This window comes from Neoarius graeffei, chromosome 4 (genome assembly GCF_027579695.1).
Source record: "Neoarius graeffei isolate fNeoGra1 chromosome 4, fNeoGra1.pri, whole genome shotgun sequence".
In the NCBI taxonomy this organism is placed as follows: Eukaryota; Metazoa; Chordata; class Actinopteri; order Siluriformes; family Ariidae; genus Neoarius; species Neoarius graeffei.
This window is the reverse complement of record NC_083572.1, coordinates 116355455-116372020: the sequence shown is the minus strand read 5'-3', so window position 1 is coordinate 116372020 and position 16566 is coordinate 116355455. Positions and strand designations below refer to the sequence as shown.

The 16566-nt window shown below is 41.3% G+C and overlaps 1 protein-coding gene across 13 annotated transcripts in view; it reads right to left on the bottom strand.

Moving 5' to 3' along the window:
- The window catches only part of itpr1a (inositol 1,4,5-trisphosphate receptor, type 1a), a 209600-nt gene that overhangs the window by 152311 nt on the left and 40723 nt on the right, over window positions 1-16566 (bottom strand). For 12 of the 13 annotated variants that reach the window (XM_060920238.1, XM_060920239.1, XM_060920241.1 and 9 more), the window contains one exon: window positions 7621-7736. In XM_060920238.1, coding sequence (XP_060776221.1) covers window positions 7621-7736 — 116 coding nt within the window. Of the gene's footprint in view, window positions 1-7352; window positions 7425-7620; window positions 7737-16566 lie in introns of those variants that run through there. The other variant, XM_060920247.1, reaches the window with a different exon arrangement.

Sequence of the window (16566 nt, the reverse complement as noted above, 5' to 3'; positions counted from 1 at the left end):
AGCGGTGTTTACGATTTACTAGGCAGAGATACTATGAACATGGGGCAAGGGCGAGCCGTTTACTTGCATTTCAACTAAGAAAACAACAATCCTCTAGGGTTGTGACAAAAATTAAAACAAACAACCCTCCCAAAATGTTGGCAGATCCAGTACAAATCTCTGAAGCATTTGCTGGCTTTTATAAGTCTCTATACTCCAATTCAGGGGTCTCCACTTGTGAAAATGAGATAAAAAAATTTCGAGACCAAATCAATGTAACGCAATTACCTGATGGTGCGAGAGAGGAATTGGACAGGCCAATTGCCCCTAATGAACTGGAGGAGGTCATTAAAGATCTTAAAAATAATAAAACCCCTGGCCCTGATGGGTATGTAAACGAGTTTTATACAATTTTCAAAGACACACTATCTCCTCTGTTACTAAAAGCATATGACTGCATATAAGAAAAAAAGACGCTTGCTCCATCGTGGCGAGATGCCATTATAGTAGTCTTACATAAAGATGGTAAAGATCCCTCTGAATGCAGTGCATATAGACCCATTTCTCTCCTTAATGGGGACCTGCGCCTACTTTCATCTATGTTGGCCCGTAGACTGAATAAATATATTTCTGAAATTATACATCCAGATCAAACTAGATTTATTCCAGGACACTACTCAGGGAATAATGTGCGCAGACTGCTAAATGTCATGTCCTGTGCAACCACCCAGACTTCTGAAGCCATGGTCTTATCCCTAGATGCGGAAAAAGCATTCGACTGTGTGTCATGGAAATATTTATTTCAAACCTTGGTGCGATTTGGATTTGGTAAGAAGTTTGTTACATGGATCCGCATCCTCTATTCTAAACCTAGGGCTGCAGTTAGGGTCAATGGGCATTTATCAGAGCCTTTCAATCTTGAAAGAGGTACGCGCCAAGGTTGCCCTCTCTCGCCTGGGCTCTTTGCCCTTTGTATCGAGCCATTTGCCAAAATAATTAGAGATAGTAGAAATATAGCTGGATTAATGGCAGGAGAAGAACAAAACAAAATCTCATTGTATGCTAATGATGTTCTTTTGTACCTATCAAACTTGGCATGTTCCATACCTGCATTGATGGATACTGTTAAACTATTCGGACATTACTTTGGCTATAAGATCAATGTTAACAAAACAGAGGCATTAGATATAAATAAATGTATTCCAAAACAAATTAAGGACAATAGTGATTTTCGTTGGCCTGATGAAGGTATTAAATATCTTGGCATTGTAATTACACCAACACAAGACAAGTTATACAGTGCAAATTATGATAAAATAATTAAGCAAATCAAACAGGACTTAGCCCGTTGGTCATCCCTCCCCCTGTCCCTACTAAGCCGTATAGGATCCATCCGTATGAATGTTCTTCCAAGATTGTTGTACCCATTTCAAACGCTTCCTATTCCTGTACCGAAGTCAATTTTTGATATTTTGGATCGGTTGATTTCCCGATTTGTATGGCGAGGTAGGCGGCCAAGAGTACGACTAAAAACGCTACAGCTCCCTAAGTCTGAAGGTGGTCTTGCCCTACCTTGTCTGAAATTATATCTTTGGGCTGCACAGTTTAAGCCTTTGGTGGCTTGGATTACTAATGATGTTTCCACCAGATGGTTGAATATAGAAGTATCACAGTGTGAATATACACTACAACAATTAGTATTCTCAGGTATTTCTCTGAAATCCTGTAGGGTAAGCATATGATCTAAAAACACAACTCAGATATGGAGGGAAGTACAGATAAAGTACAAATTAGCAAACTCCATCTCTAGTCTAACATTAATTAAATCTACTCCTGACTTTAAACCATTACAGCTAGATGCAGGGTTCAAACACTGAGCTAGATCTGGCCTTATTTACATTCACCAGTTAATTCAGTCAAACAGGGTTAAGCCCTTTTCCCAAATCAAGGAAGAATTTGAACTTCCAAATACTGATTTCTTCAGATTTCTACAAATTAGGCAGTTTCTTAATAAACTTGAGAACTCTGAAAGAATTCTCTCACCATCTGCAACAGAACAATATTTTATTGGGGGTCAACTTGGTGTCTTGGGTAGAAAGACTATTTCGTGTCTATATAATTGCCTCCAGAGTATGGAAACATGTGATACATTATACATTAAACTAAAATGGGAAACGGAGCCTCATCTAGATATCTCTCCGGACACATGGGTTGAAATTTGCACAGAGGCACATAAGGTGACGTTCTAATAGTTGGAGGGAATTCAGATGGAAAATGATAGTTAGATTTTTTAGGACCCCACACATAACAGGGAAGTATGGATCATCAACCACTAGTTCTTGCTGGAGGGATTGTGGCGAGGCTGATTCAAACTTTCTTCATACCTTCTAGTCCTGTGAAAAGCTGAAGAAATACTGGGATGATATATTTTCCGCACTGGTTGATATCTTTCGTATAGATATCCCTAAAGAGCCCCTGTATGCTTTGTTGAGAGCTGTCCCTCAGGGCTTTGAACATAGAGATGATATGTACCTCTTACAAATCATCCTAGTAGCAGCTGTTAAAGGGATCACTGTAAATTGGTTGAAACCCACTGTTCCGTTTCAGTCTTGGAAAGATCAAGTAAGGCAACTATATGAGTGATTCCACGCTTATGGGTACTGAAATGGGGACATGAACTTATTCACCTAAAACCATTTCTTTTTTTTACCATCAGGTCACAAAACATGTAATGAATGATATGTTATCTTTTAACTTTAATTTTCTGAGATGTAATAAAAACATATTTATATGCCAAAGTCAAGCCTATGAGTTCCAAAATGATGTCTGTTACATTACTTCTGTTACGATTGTCCATCTCGCGTCTGTTACAAATTAATTACAATCTAGCTATATACCATGTTAATCTTATTGAAAGAATGTGTATGTTTATTCTACTACACATGTTTATTAATTATATTTGCTAAAACATCACCTTCCTATGTTTCAAAAAGTAATTCTACATTGTTAAAATTGAGAATATATACCGTAAAATACCAAATAATAGCTCGGGCGATTATTTGTCTCAATCACGTAAGAGACCCGGCGCGTATTAGAGACTAGGCAGCTATTTGGAACAGGCGATTAATTCCTTCTTCACAAACACCTTCCCCAAAATCTACCTCAAAACGGGGAAAAAAATCATTCTCAGATAGGCCTACTTTTAACCAGTATAACTTACAGTTTGTTTAGAGTTAGATTACAGATAGCACGGTGCCGACTTCGGGGAATTTTGAAGACGCAGAATGCATCTTCGCATGGCACAGTCGGGGTGGATAAAGGATAAATCACACACCTTTTCCTGTTAATGACTAGTTAAGCGCATGCTTTACAAAATAATCAAGAAACCACACCATTGTCTGTGCGCAGCACTGTGATTTAATTACTCTGCAAAGTTATGGTCACTTGCTATCACCCTCACCCATGCAGCCTCCACCCTTTGCGCTTCGCGATGTCTGTCAATCTGAAATTGCATGGAGGGCGCGACGTTGAAGCAACATAATTAGGGTGCGAAGTGTCAAACCAAAGGGTTTTTTCTTATGCTGAAAAATAAGTGACCTGCAGTGGCTACATACTGTCATCTTGCATTCTCACGTTTCTCTCCAAGACGTCTCCCTATTTGGCCGATATGAGCCTATTCCCAGAGTGAGTTGGTACGGTGGCTCGACCCCGTAGAAAACTTAAAGTTCGGATGAAAGTTAGTTGAATAGGTTACTGACTTGTAGGCCTACATGTTGCCTGCCTGACGCGTGCTTCTGCCCAACTTGCACGACAGATCACTTGTTGAAAAGGCCCCTTGGATTAGATTGGCCGCGAGCAGACTGAAATGCATGTTAGAACGCTCTCACCTTTTTTGTAAAGTGTCTTCCAGATCCGAATGGGTAAGGGCAAGTGAAATGGTATAAGGTCTTTAATAAAACTCAGTGTGTGCTTTGACGCATGCATTCGGCAATTTAGGTCGTTTAACAGAAGCAGCAGTCCAACCTTGGAAACCCGCAGTCCTCAATGTCACCACACACGCTGGCTTTCGTTGGGTATACCCAAAGGGGTGGCTAAGACATCTGTCAAAAGTTACGGAGTTGCATTCCTCAAGAAATATTACGGTAGACCAAGATTATAACATTGAAATGGCATGTTTATTATCACGTAACAAAATGTTGTAAACAGTATTATAGAAATAATTTCATTCATTCATTCATTCATTCATTCATATTGTTTCGGTAGAAAACTATGCAATGCAAAATCGTTTAAACCCCAGAAAACCAGAAAAGTGCTGGGCCTCAAGATTCTAGATAGAACGTTCGGACGCTTTTTTTTTTTTTTTTTAGACCCCGGCGAGTATTCGGAACCGGCCTTTATTTGTCACAACACACGCGTACACCCGGCCGTTAAAGGGAACTCGGCGGTTAATTGGAACTCGGCTATTATTTGGTATTTTACGGTATGTCCACAACACTTCTGTTACATTCTGACTTTGGCATATAAATATGTTTTTATTACATCTCAGAAAATTAAAGTTATCTTTTAACATATCATTCATTAAAGATTACATGTTTTGTGACCTGATGGTAAAAAAAAGAAACGGTTTTAGGTGAATTTTTAAAAATAAGTTCATGTCCCCATTTCAGTACCCATAAGCGTGGAATCCCTCATATAGGTGTTGTTGTTTGGTTTTTGTTTTGTTTTTACGGTCTATATGTTTTCATCATATTACTGTCTCTCTAGTATGTATGGTTGCTGATTGTCTATATTGACTGCTTTTGATTAATAAAAAATAAGTTAAAAAATGTCTCTGATGCTTGGTAGGATTAATTTTATACAGGAACCAGTCCATAAAAACAAGATTTTCGATAGACACAGGTGAACTTTGTTTTGAGGAGTCAGATGTCATGATGCGTGATTCACTTTGCAGAATAACATTAATAATAATTGAAATATGCTACTGCCGGACTGACAGTTCAAACCTGCATCACGGAGTGGTTGCCTGTGTTGCTTAGGTTGCCAGCACTAACTTTAATGGTAATTGTCCGATTGGATGACAAAAGTTTTACTCGTTCTTGCACATACTTTAGTCGTCTCAGACGATCAGACATGCAGTTTTTCGAGTATTGACTAACAACAAAAATTAAAGATGATCTTCAAAAGTGGAACAGCATACAGACCACATTGGCTGGAAGAATGCAATGTATTAAGGTGAATATTGTTCCACGACCTGTGGGGAAGCCATGGCCTAATGGTTAGAAAAGCAGATTTGGGACCAAAAGGTTGCTGGTTTGATTTCCTGGACCAGCAAGAATGGCTAAAGTGCCCTTGAGCAAGGCACCTAACCCCAGGCTGCTCTGTGTTTGTTGTATGTCACTCTGGATAAGAGTGTCTGCTAAATGCCTGTAATGTATCTATTTCAATGTTTGCCTCAGGTCCTTCTTTAGTAGCACTGATGGTGTATTCTCCTGTTTTATATGGGGCAATACATCTCCAAGGCTTCAAACATCCTTATTACAGATGAATAGATTGGAGGGAGGTTTGGGGTTAACAAGTTTGCTACTTTACTACTGGGCAGCCAGCATACAATAAATTATACACTGGGCTTTCTATCCTGAAGCTCAGTGGTGCCAGCTAGAATCGCATTCCTCCGCTTTAAAATCTCTGGTATGCCACGCCAGCAGATTTACACCCAAACAGCACACAGATAAACCAACAGTCATATCCACTTTGACAATCTGGCAACAAATCAAGCAACAGTTTGCTTTCATTCCCCCTTAATAGCCCAATATGTAATTATGAGCTACTCAACAAGATGAATGTCAGACTCTCTCTCTCTATGGGACATACAAGGCCTTAGTACAACTGGTGATTACTCGGGTGGAGGCACATTCTCCAGCTTCACGCAGCAGTGTATTGCCTTCAACCTACAACAATCTGAACTTTTTAAGTACTTTCAAATTTGGCATTTCCTCAAATCAAACACACCTTAATTTCCAGATGCCCCGCCCTCTTTGGTATTGATAACCTTCTCCTAGTGACAACAAGAGTGCTCTGAGAGCACAACATCCACCGCTGGCAACTACGCCATAACTCTGGTAAAATGCGACTGAATTGAACAAAATCGCAATATGTGTATTACCGACATATACCAAAGAATCCTGTCAAGTTTCGTGAAATTCCTCCAAACATTGTGAGAGGAGTTGATTTCAGAAAGTGAGCACCCTTCCCGGGACAGACGGATGGACGGACAGACGGACATCATCACGACATAATCCCCCTTCGGGCCTTTCGGTCAGCAGGGGATAAAAATGACAAGGCAGCATGTTTAATCTTACATGACCTTCTAGCCCCTGATACACTTCTGCTGGAAAACTGAACTGGCCATTACCATGTCTGATGATTGGTGGTCTAAGGCACTGAAAGAAAAATCTTGTTCATCTTGTGAAAACTGAAACTCATAATTGACAGTAGTTCATAGGGCATGCTTCAGTAAATCCAGATTCACCCAGATAAAACCGAACATGGCTACCACTTGTGACAGATGTTCCCAGGCTCCGTGTGATCTCACTCATATGTTAGAACAAGTAATAACTAATTGTTCTAAAAATTAGAACAAGTAATCGATCCATCCCCACAGATTGATATATTTGGTCTATTGAAGCTGGCATATATTATATATATATATATATATATATATATATATATATATATATATATGTAAAAAAGCAAGCAAATGTAATCTCATTCACTGCTCTAATAGCTCATGAGAGAATACTTTTATTATGGAAGAATCCACTGACCCCATCACCAACTCTGTGTGATACAAGGTCAATGTTTGGAGCTGGAAAAGATCAAATTCTCCACACGGGGTTCGACAGACAAATTTTACAGTCACTGGCAGCCCCTGATCACACCTGTTGGGTCAGACCTCCCTTTCCCCAAAATGATAACCTGGGTGAGATGATTAATACAAGACAGTGGCTGAATCCTACATTTTGGCAGGACAGTGAGGAACAGTGAAGGTGTAGTGGGAGGTGGTGGGGGGTTGAGGGTGTGGTGGGAGGTGGTAGAGGGAAGGGGAGCGGCTGGATGGGTTCATTGTAGAAGCACTTCATGCCACTATACTGTTTTGTGATGGTTCCTAAAATGCTAATAAAATGTTTATTTAAATTAAAAAAAACACCACCTGTCAGTCACGTATTCTAATATTTTTGATTACTTGAAAAATGGGTGGGCTCAAAAAAATAGGCATTGTTTTCTAAGTTGTTTAACACATCTAGATGTAAATATCAGGAAAATAAAACTGAAATTCTGATCTATCGTTTCATATTCATCTTTGGATCTCAAACCCAAATGTCTTCAGTGTCCTTGCTGTTCCAGTCCATTCACAGGGGACTGCCTTTAAGGTTTAAGGGGCAGAGCTAGCCAGAAAAATACCAACATAAAACTGAAATGAAGGAACTAGCCATATCAATATCACAGCAAAGCACCAAATCAGAATATCCTTAATCCATTAGTCAACACAGCTTTATCCAACAGAACCGCTAGCTAAATAACATTAATCAAAGCCACAGCTTGTAGTTATCTAATGTTAGCTCGGGTAACTAGCATGCTCACGTGTAGCTTATTGAGCAGGACAGTGTCAGTAGTACTCGTTCCTCCTGGTTTGGCAGCTTTCCAAAACTGTTTCTGTGCTGAATATCTGTTCATGGGACACAGTCTGAACAGACAGTCTGAGAAAGAGAGAGAGAGAGAGAGAGAGAGAGAGAGAGAGATTAAACACCGGTGAGAGTGTAAACTGTGATGAGCGACACTCCAGCTGGAAAAGGCAGACATGACAATGTGTGTGTGTGTGTGTGTGTGTGTGTGTGTGTGTGTGTGTGTGCGCATGTATGAATTATTGTTTGTGAAATCTGAAGCACTCAGAAACCCACAGGATGTAAAGATCATGGTTTCTCTCTCTCTCTCTCTCTCACACACACACACACACACACACACACACACACACACACACACACACACACACACACACACACAAAATCTTTCAATACATAAATACTCAGGTATATTTGATACGTTCTGCTAAGAAACAGTGGTGCCCCAGTATGAAGACTTATATGTTCATTCACTATCCTTCTGCTTTTCCTGATGGGACAACCCTCTTGTCGACTGAGAAAATTTCCAACTGTGAGGCCATCAGCCTGGGAGAGTGTCTCCACACCTGCCTGAGGACTATCTCCTGTGGGATCTCCAGAGGGAGAGAGAGATTGTCCTTGAACTAAAGATTTGTTACTGGAGTCTGTACAGTATATGGATGCATGTCAGACTAGATCTGTTCCAAAGCTTTCCATCTCACACACTCACCTCAGGCTCTCTCCCTGCCAGTAATCTGACATTCTACATTCCCAAAGCAGGTTCCATTCCAAGAGTGACTCAAGTGAAACTGTTTCTTAGGCATGAGACAGAATTTCATGGTTTTGAATATCACAGTGTAAAATACTGGTGAGATGAATTTTGCTTGTGTGTTGTGAGTTTCCTGTTTTAATATTCACAATGAGTTTGGTAAAAATAATACTGAAACGGTCCATCGTGCCCAACTACTGCTCAGTATTTTGCACGCTATACAGAACTCACAGCAGAGCCGTAGCTTGTGTGCCGTGCTTGATGTAAATCGCACTCACGTCTAAAACAATTCAGAAGCAAGTTGTATGTTGTGCTGTCACTGGAGTAACCAGAAGGTAATTTTAAAGGGATGAGGAAATATATCTCATCTCATCTCATTATCTGTAGCCGCTTTATCCTGTTCTACAGGGTCGCAGGCGAGCTGGATCCTATCCCAGCTGACTACGGGCGAAAGGCGGGGTTCACCCTGGACAAGTCGCCAGGTCATCACAGGGCTGACACATAGACACAGACAACCATTCACACTCACATTCACACCTACGCTCAATTTAGAGTCACCAGTTAACCTAACCTGCATGTCTTTGGACTGTGGGGGAAACCGGAGCACCCGGAGGAAACCCACGCGGACACGGGGAGAACATGCAAACTCCGCACAGAAAGGCCGTCGCCGGCCCCGGGGCTCGAACCCGGACCTTCTTGCTGTGAGGCGACAGCGCTAACCACTACACCACCGTGCCGCCCGAGGAAATATATAATATACAAATTAGTAAAAGATACAAATATACAAAAAATAAAATTACAATTGTTTGGCATGCTTTTTTTGTAGAGCAACACACTCGTACATTTCAGGTGGATCTGAAATGGTCAGACAGCAGAAGGATGTGATGACACTAATTTGTTAGCGGATAGAGGGGGAAAATTATACCTCCTATTATAAATCCTGGTCCAAACCACAGCAATGTCAATACATTTATAATTACAAAATAAATGTATTAAAATGTAATATTTTATTCATGTCAGTATCATCTCTTGCCTTTCCATGAATCACCACCCTACTGTGGTTGAAGGGTTTGAATGCCCGAGTGATCCTCGGAGCAATGTTGGGTCTCCCAAAGCAAACTGGTCCTAGGTGACGGGCAAGACTAAGTGTGATTTGAAAGACCTCTATGAAAAGGAATAATTCAGGGAAGCACGAAGCCTCACCCAGAACAGGGATACTGGGGCCTTGCCCTGGAGCCAGGCCTGGGGAGGGGGCTCGTTGGAGAGCACCTGGTGGTCGAGTCGTTACCCATGGGGCCTGGCCGGGTTCAGCCCGAAAGAGCTACAGGGGTCTGCACTCCTGTGGGCCCACCACCTGCATTAAGGCCCTTAGGGGCCCGGTGCACTGTGGATTGGCAGCAGCCAAAGGTGGGATCCAATCCACAGCTGCTGAAACTGGTTTTAAGAACAATGAATGTTAACTCTGGAGGGGAAGAAGCCTGAACTTATGTATGAAGTTGAGAGATACTGGTTTAATATAGTTGGGCTCACAACACACAGTCCAAATTCAAAAACCAATCTCCTGGAGAGGGGCTGGACTCTATACCACTCTGGAGTTGCCCTGGGTGAGAAGCAGTGGGCAGGTCTGGATATCCTTATTGCTCTTCAGTTCAGCGCTCATACATTAAAATTTTCCCTGGTGAAAAAGAGGGTTGCTTCCCTGTGCCTTCAAGTTGGGAATGTGCTCTGTCTGTTGTTTGTGCTTATGTGTTGACAACTGTTCAGAGTATCCGGCCTTCTTAGAATCTTTAATCCTTGATGGTGGTGGGGGTGCTGGAGGGTGCACCCTCTGGGGATTCTATTATTCAATGAGGGCCTTCAACACTCAAGTGGGCGATGACAGTGAAACCTGTAAGGGTGTTTTCTTATTGGATGCCCTATGACTTTCGGGGCCTCAGGAGACACTGCATTAAAAACAGACATGACTCTGTAGTGGTAATCACTGCATGGGCTCAGGAACACTTCAGAAAACCATTGTCTGTGAAAACAGTTCATCACTGCATCCACAAATGGAAGAAACTCCACCACCTTCTCTGGGCCCGAGCTCTTTTACGATGGACTGAGGCGAAGTGGAAAACTGTCCCGAGGTCTGACGAATCAAAAGTAGAAATTCTTTTTAGAAATCATGGACCCCACATCCTCCAGGCTAAAGAGAAGCGGGATCATCCAGCTTGTTATCAGGGCACAGTTCAAAAGCATTCAGCATCTGTGATGGTATGAGGGGGCATTAGTGCACACGATATGGGTAGTTTGTACATCTGGGACAGCATCATTAATGCTGAATGATATATACACACGTTTCAGAGCAATATGCTGCCATCCAGACAAAATCTTTTTCCGGGAAGGCCTTGCTTCTTTCAGCAAGACAATGCCAAACCGCTTTCTGCACATATTAAAACCGCATGGCTCCATAGTAAAAGAGTCTGGGTGTTAAACTGGCTTGTTGCAGTCCAGACCTGTCTCCCATTTAAAACATTTGGTGCATTATTGATAATAGTATCATTATTATCAAAGGGGGGGATTGTTAGGTTTATATAAGTATTATTCTTGACCAAGAAGGCAGTAATATATTTGTGACAAAATTAAGGATTCAGTTAAAATGACCTTCTGTCTCGGCTGGACATTGTTTGGGAACATTTTGTTTATGTTTGATATGAAATGTGTATTATTGCTCAGATATGTGTCTAAACGGCGCCTGGAGGTCTACATATGATGTCAGACACACCAACACACACTCACAGCTGCATATCCAAGGATTGAATGTAGTTTTATAATTACAGAATATAATTTAGGATTGTTAAGACTTTATGATTCTAATGTTAAAGATTTTATGAGTTTAATCCTGAATCCTGTCCTCCGGTGAAGTAGCATTTCTTTGCTTTGCCAGACATATTCTTATTTTTCTTATTTTTCGTATGACTGTTTTGTTTAAGTTTGTTCTTATTTTGTTTATAACATACAACATATATTTATAACATATCTTTGTTAAAATTGTTTATTTTGCTTATGATTGTCTTACTACATATTGCTGAAATCAAGATGTAATTTGCTGACTTAGCACAAGACACACATTCATGTGTTAAGAGCTATGATTTTAATATTTTTAGCTTTTCATCTTTTAGCTTTTAGATCCTTTAAAACTATTGCTATTTAAATTGGTATTAATGTCTGATGTATTTTTCTTTGACTAGACTTTGTAGACTAGATATATTATCTTTAAGTACATAGTGCCCTGACCTGAAGGGGGGTACGTAAGCAATGACCTTTAAGATGTCTGAACAATGAAGTAATTAAGACCTGCTCATACACACACACACACACACACACACACACACACACACACAATAGACACAGATAATCAAAATGATGTCACTCACTCACACCCCCCCCCATATGCACATACACACCTAGATATCAAACAGTGATGTCATTTCATCAGATAATATCCACATATAATAACCCTCTGTATTCCTGTCCAATTGGGGAACTTGCGAATAAAGATGTGAACTACATTGGGGTTCCTGTCTTTCTTTGCGACTGACCTCCAGAGCTCTGGGTGGCACGAGGGCGGTGGTCTTGAGACGCTGACCTTCTAACTGGGTTGAACCTAACAATTTGGGGGCTCATCCGGGATGATACTTTCCAATCAGGTAAGGCGTCTCTTTTAATTGATTAGTTTGATTGGTTGGACTGCCTGGTTGGTAGTATCAGAAAAAAAAAAAACAGTTGTTTTTATTTGGTGATCCTCGTAAACAAATTACAAGGATAACCTTCCTGTAGCTCCAAAGAACATCCCATAAACAAATTCTACGAGGATCACCAAATAAAAACAACTGCTTTTTTTTTTTTTTCTGATACTACCAACCAGGCAGTCCAACCAATAGGCCTTCAATTGCTTAGAAGTTACCCTGGGGTCCTTTGTGACCTCGCCGACTATTACACGCCTTGCTCTTGGATTGATCTTTGTTGGTTGACCACTCCTGGGGAGGGTAACAATGGTCTTGAATTTCCTCCATTTGTACACAATCTGTCTGACTGTGGATTGGTGGAGTCCAAACTCTTTAGAGATGGTTTTGTAACTTTTTCCAGCCTGATGAGCATCAACAACGCTTTTTCTGAGGTCCTCAGAAATCTCCTTTGTTCGTGCCATGATACACTTCCACAAACATGTGTTGTGAAGATCAGACTTTGATAGATCCCTGTTCTTTAAATAAAACAGGGTGCCCACTCACACCTGATTGTCATCCCATTGATTGAAAACACCTGACTCTAATTCACCTTCAAATTAACTGCTAATCCTAGAGGTTCACATACTTTTGCCACTCACAGATATGTAATATTGGATCATTTTCCTCAATAAATAAATGACCAAGTATAATATTTTTGTCTCATTTGTTTAACTGGGTTCTCTTTATCTACTTTTAGGACTTGTGTGAAAATCTGATGATGTTTTAGGTCATATTTATGCAGAAATGTAGAAAATTCTAAAGGGTTCACAAACTTTCAAGCACCACTGTACTGTGGGCCTGGTTAATAAAAACAAAAGAAGATGGATAGATATGCTCATACATTAAAATGCAATGCGATAAGAGAAAAAATCTGAACATTAACCTAAAAACAAGTAATGGGGCTGGTAGGGATGTGTGACTTGTTACACTTCACACAGACAGTTGTGGGTGCAATCAGTTAATTATTGATATTAAGTGATCAATCTCGTTAAATCAGTCTCATTAAATTTTGAAGGTCAATAATTAAAATGAATCAATCCCATTGAATCATTTAATTTGACCCGTTTGAATTGAATCATACCATAGAATCACTCTCATTTGAAGTGAATCGTTCAGTGAATCGTTCAATGAATCATTTAGTGAATCGTTTAGGGAATTGTTCAATGAATCATTTAGGGAATCATTTAGTGAATCATACCATTAATCCTGGTGCTTAATAATAAATTACCAAACAGCTAAATTATGGTACATTTCCAAAATTATTAAGATCACTTACCATATTATATAACATTTGCACCCTTTTTGAATTCTTTGAGAAAATTGGGGACTTCAGATGTTGTTCACACAAATAAACACAGTTTGTTTAATAAATGAATTTATTATACAAAGATAAAAAGATAAATCAATATATACAAGCAGTGAAGTGTGTGTGTGTGTGTGTGTGTGTGTGAGAGAGAGAGAGAGAGAGAGGGAGTGTGAAGGACTTGACCATGTGTTTAGCCTCGTGTAGCTAACTACACGTGGTGGAGGCCTAGCTTGTTGGTAGCTAAACAAAAGAATGTTATCTAAACAGAACAAAGGATTAGCTCTGTGTTTAGCCTCGTGTAGCTAACTACACGTGGTGGAGGCCTAGATTAGCCTTGTGTTGCTAGTATGTGTTTGTGAAAGGCCCTATAGCCTAGCTAAAGTGTGTTTGTTAGGCCTGATGAGGCCTACTGAGCACGTGTGGCTAAAGACAAAGGGAAGCTATCTAAAGTGTATCAGGCCTGGTCAGGCCTGGTGAGCACGTGTTCTCAGTAACAAAAAGATTCCACACTCATAACATTACCAAACTCACTGAAACCTTGATAAGGTCAAAATGTATGATAAAGAAATTAGTGTTAGTCAGAATAAGAGAGAGAGAGAAGCATGCGCAGCCTATCTATTAAACAATTGAGAGAACATAGAACAAAAATAAATCAACACGCTGCGTGTCTAACAGTGTAACAGATAAACCTGGGTTTAAATTCACACTATTTCAAATAAAAGCAAATTCCTAAGACTATCCTAATTATGCCCAAATGCCAAAATCTTACTTAATCCTGCCTTTAGCAAGATATGAAGAACTATTCGCCGGTGTAGTCTCGGGCCTCGCCGTGGGAGCACGTGAGCCGCTCGTGATGGAGGCGGAGAAAACTTCCGGGTCCAGCGGAGCACTTGGGTGGTTCCCGTGAAAAGCAGAGGGTTCTTGGTCCGAATCTCAGCGTTCGTGAGGAAAAGTCTCTGATCAGAATCAGATGCACAGCGCTTTTGAGTTAAAAAGGATTCAATCGCTTCTTAACTTCTGACTGCCTGGGCTGCAGTCGTGACGTCACTTCTAATGCAAGTAAACCGGTTGTAACTCAGGCTGAGTTTAGAGATCGCGCGACTCTAGAGTTTACCTTTGCCAAGGGTAAGAAGCAAAATCGCGCTGAGTGATGGATCTTGCAAGAAAGAAGACGTCTTTTTGGGGTGGAGAGCGCGCCTCTTTATACATCCAGATCCATCGGGAGCTAGACGTGAGAGAGCAAAGATGGAAGCGTTGTCCCATTGTTTTATGTTTCCTTGTATGATGACGTAGATGATCCCGCCCACGCGTGACGTAGGTCACACGGAAGTGGACTGGGAATTGTAGTTCTGACACAAGATGGCGGTATGATACCTACAGTCCCCCTTTTGGTCTCAGGGGTATGACGGAGTCGTAGCACTGAGAGCACCGTATCGTATCATCGCCGTGTCCATAGTCCTTGAGGTAGACTTGTCCTGTGCAGTCCATGGTGTCCTGTGAAGACTGTAAACTTGTGAGTTCCAGTAAGACAGTTGGAGACAGAGGCATTTTGGGCATAATATAATCACTATGGGCATTTTGGGCATATAATCACTATCTAACTAACTAGATCAAAACCACATCAAAAAAATTAAACATGGAACATGAAACATGTAGTGTTCAATTTCTTAGGCATAAAAAAACAAGAAAAGAGAAGAAATGAAGGAAGGAAAGAAGTATTAGTGTTTGGGTTGGCAAACCTAATCTTCTGGGAAGGTGATAGCAGTGGGGGGTCTGGCTAGAAAGCGTGCGCTACTGCGGCTAGCTGTCGGGGACACAGACCATCTTATCTAGCTAGGTGTGTAGTGTTATGTATGGGTTGCCTGGGCAGACCCAGTGGATGTCTTTAGTGAAGGTGCACATCTCTAAGTTTTGTGGATTCACAAAAGTGAGGATAGCACTGCCAAGACTATATGCCAGGTGTATTTGCGATGAATACACACTAGTAATAGCGGATTTTAGTATTTTATCTACCATGTTATACTGACGGGTTATTACTTCATTGGGTTGGTGAAGTCTGACCGGGAATGTTAGTGTACGCTTATGGTTGAGTGATGCGTACAAACTAGGTGGACAGGATGGGCCTAGCTGTCGTCCACCCCCTTTTGGAGTGAGGACTGTTCAAAAGGTTTGATTCGATTATCGTGGAAATCGATATGAAAGCGTTTAATTAGGCCTAGATGTCCTAATGTGATACGCGACGGGGAACGGTTTTCCCACGATCGAAAGGTCTCGACCAGGGTGGTAGGAACTTCTCTGAGATTCGAGCGTAGTAGGCTTTGTGTCCTTCTACTCTCGAATCGAGATTCTTTTGGGCACCTGTAAAGGTTGACTGTAGGTGGCATCGTAGGTCGGCGACATGTTGATGTGCGGTGTATGCAATCGCGACGCTTATGGCCTCTGGTTTGTATAGGAGATGCGGGGGAAGAACCGACTCTCGCCCAGTCATCATCCCATAGGGTGTGACTTCAGTGGCGCAATGAGGGGTGGACCGAATGGCCCTTAGCACCAAGGGAAGTTTCACGTCCCAAATTTTACCATGGTTTGTGATATACTTTCGCAGCATGTTCACAACGGTTTGAATGGCTCGTTCAGCCTGACCAGAAAATTGAGGGTGGTACGCGATATGGAATTTCACCTCGACGCCTAACATGTTCCACAGCGCAGCCATTACACCAGCAGTGAAATGGGTGTCTGTGTCTGAGTCGATGGATAGAGGGAGATTTTTTTTTTTGCCACTAGGGGGAGTCGCGATGTCGGGTGTTTCGACACCGGACTCAGTGTGCCAAGACATGAACTGAAGTTAATCAGAAATTTGATCTCGCGTGGCGCTTGGTTGATCAGTGTTCGCACTAATCTCGTCGCAATAGTTTTGTGCATATTTTGTGGGATCCAACGACTGTGGGGTTTTGTTTTGTGTAAAGCTGACTAAGTTTATGTCGCAGGGCTTGGTTGGGATTGGGTCGACTTGTGAGAGCCGTGTGTCTGAGAAATGGTGGTGAAGACTTTAGCGCACATGAGAGGTGCGTCTTGTGTGTTTGCCTTCGC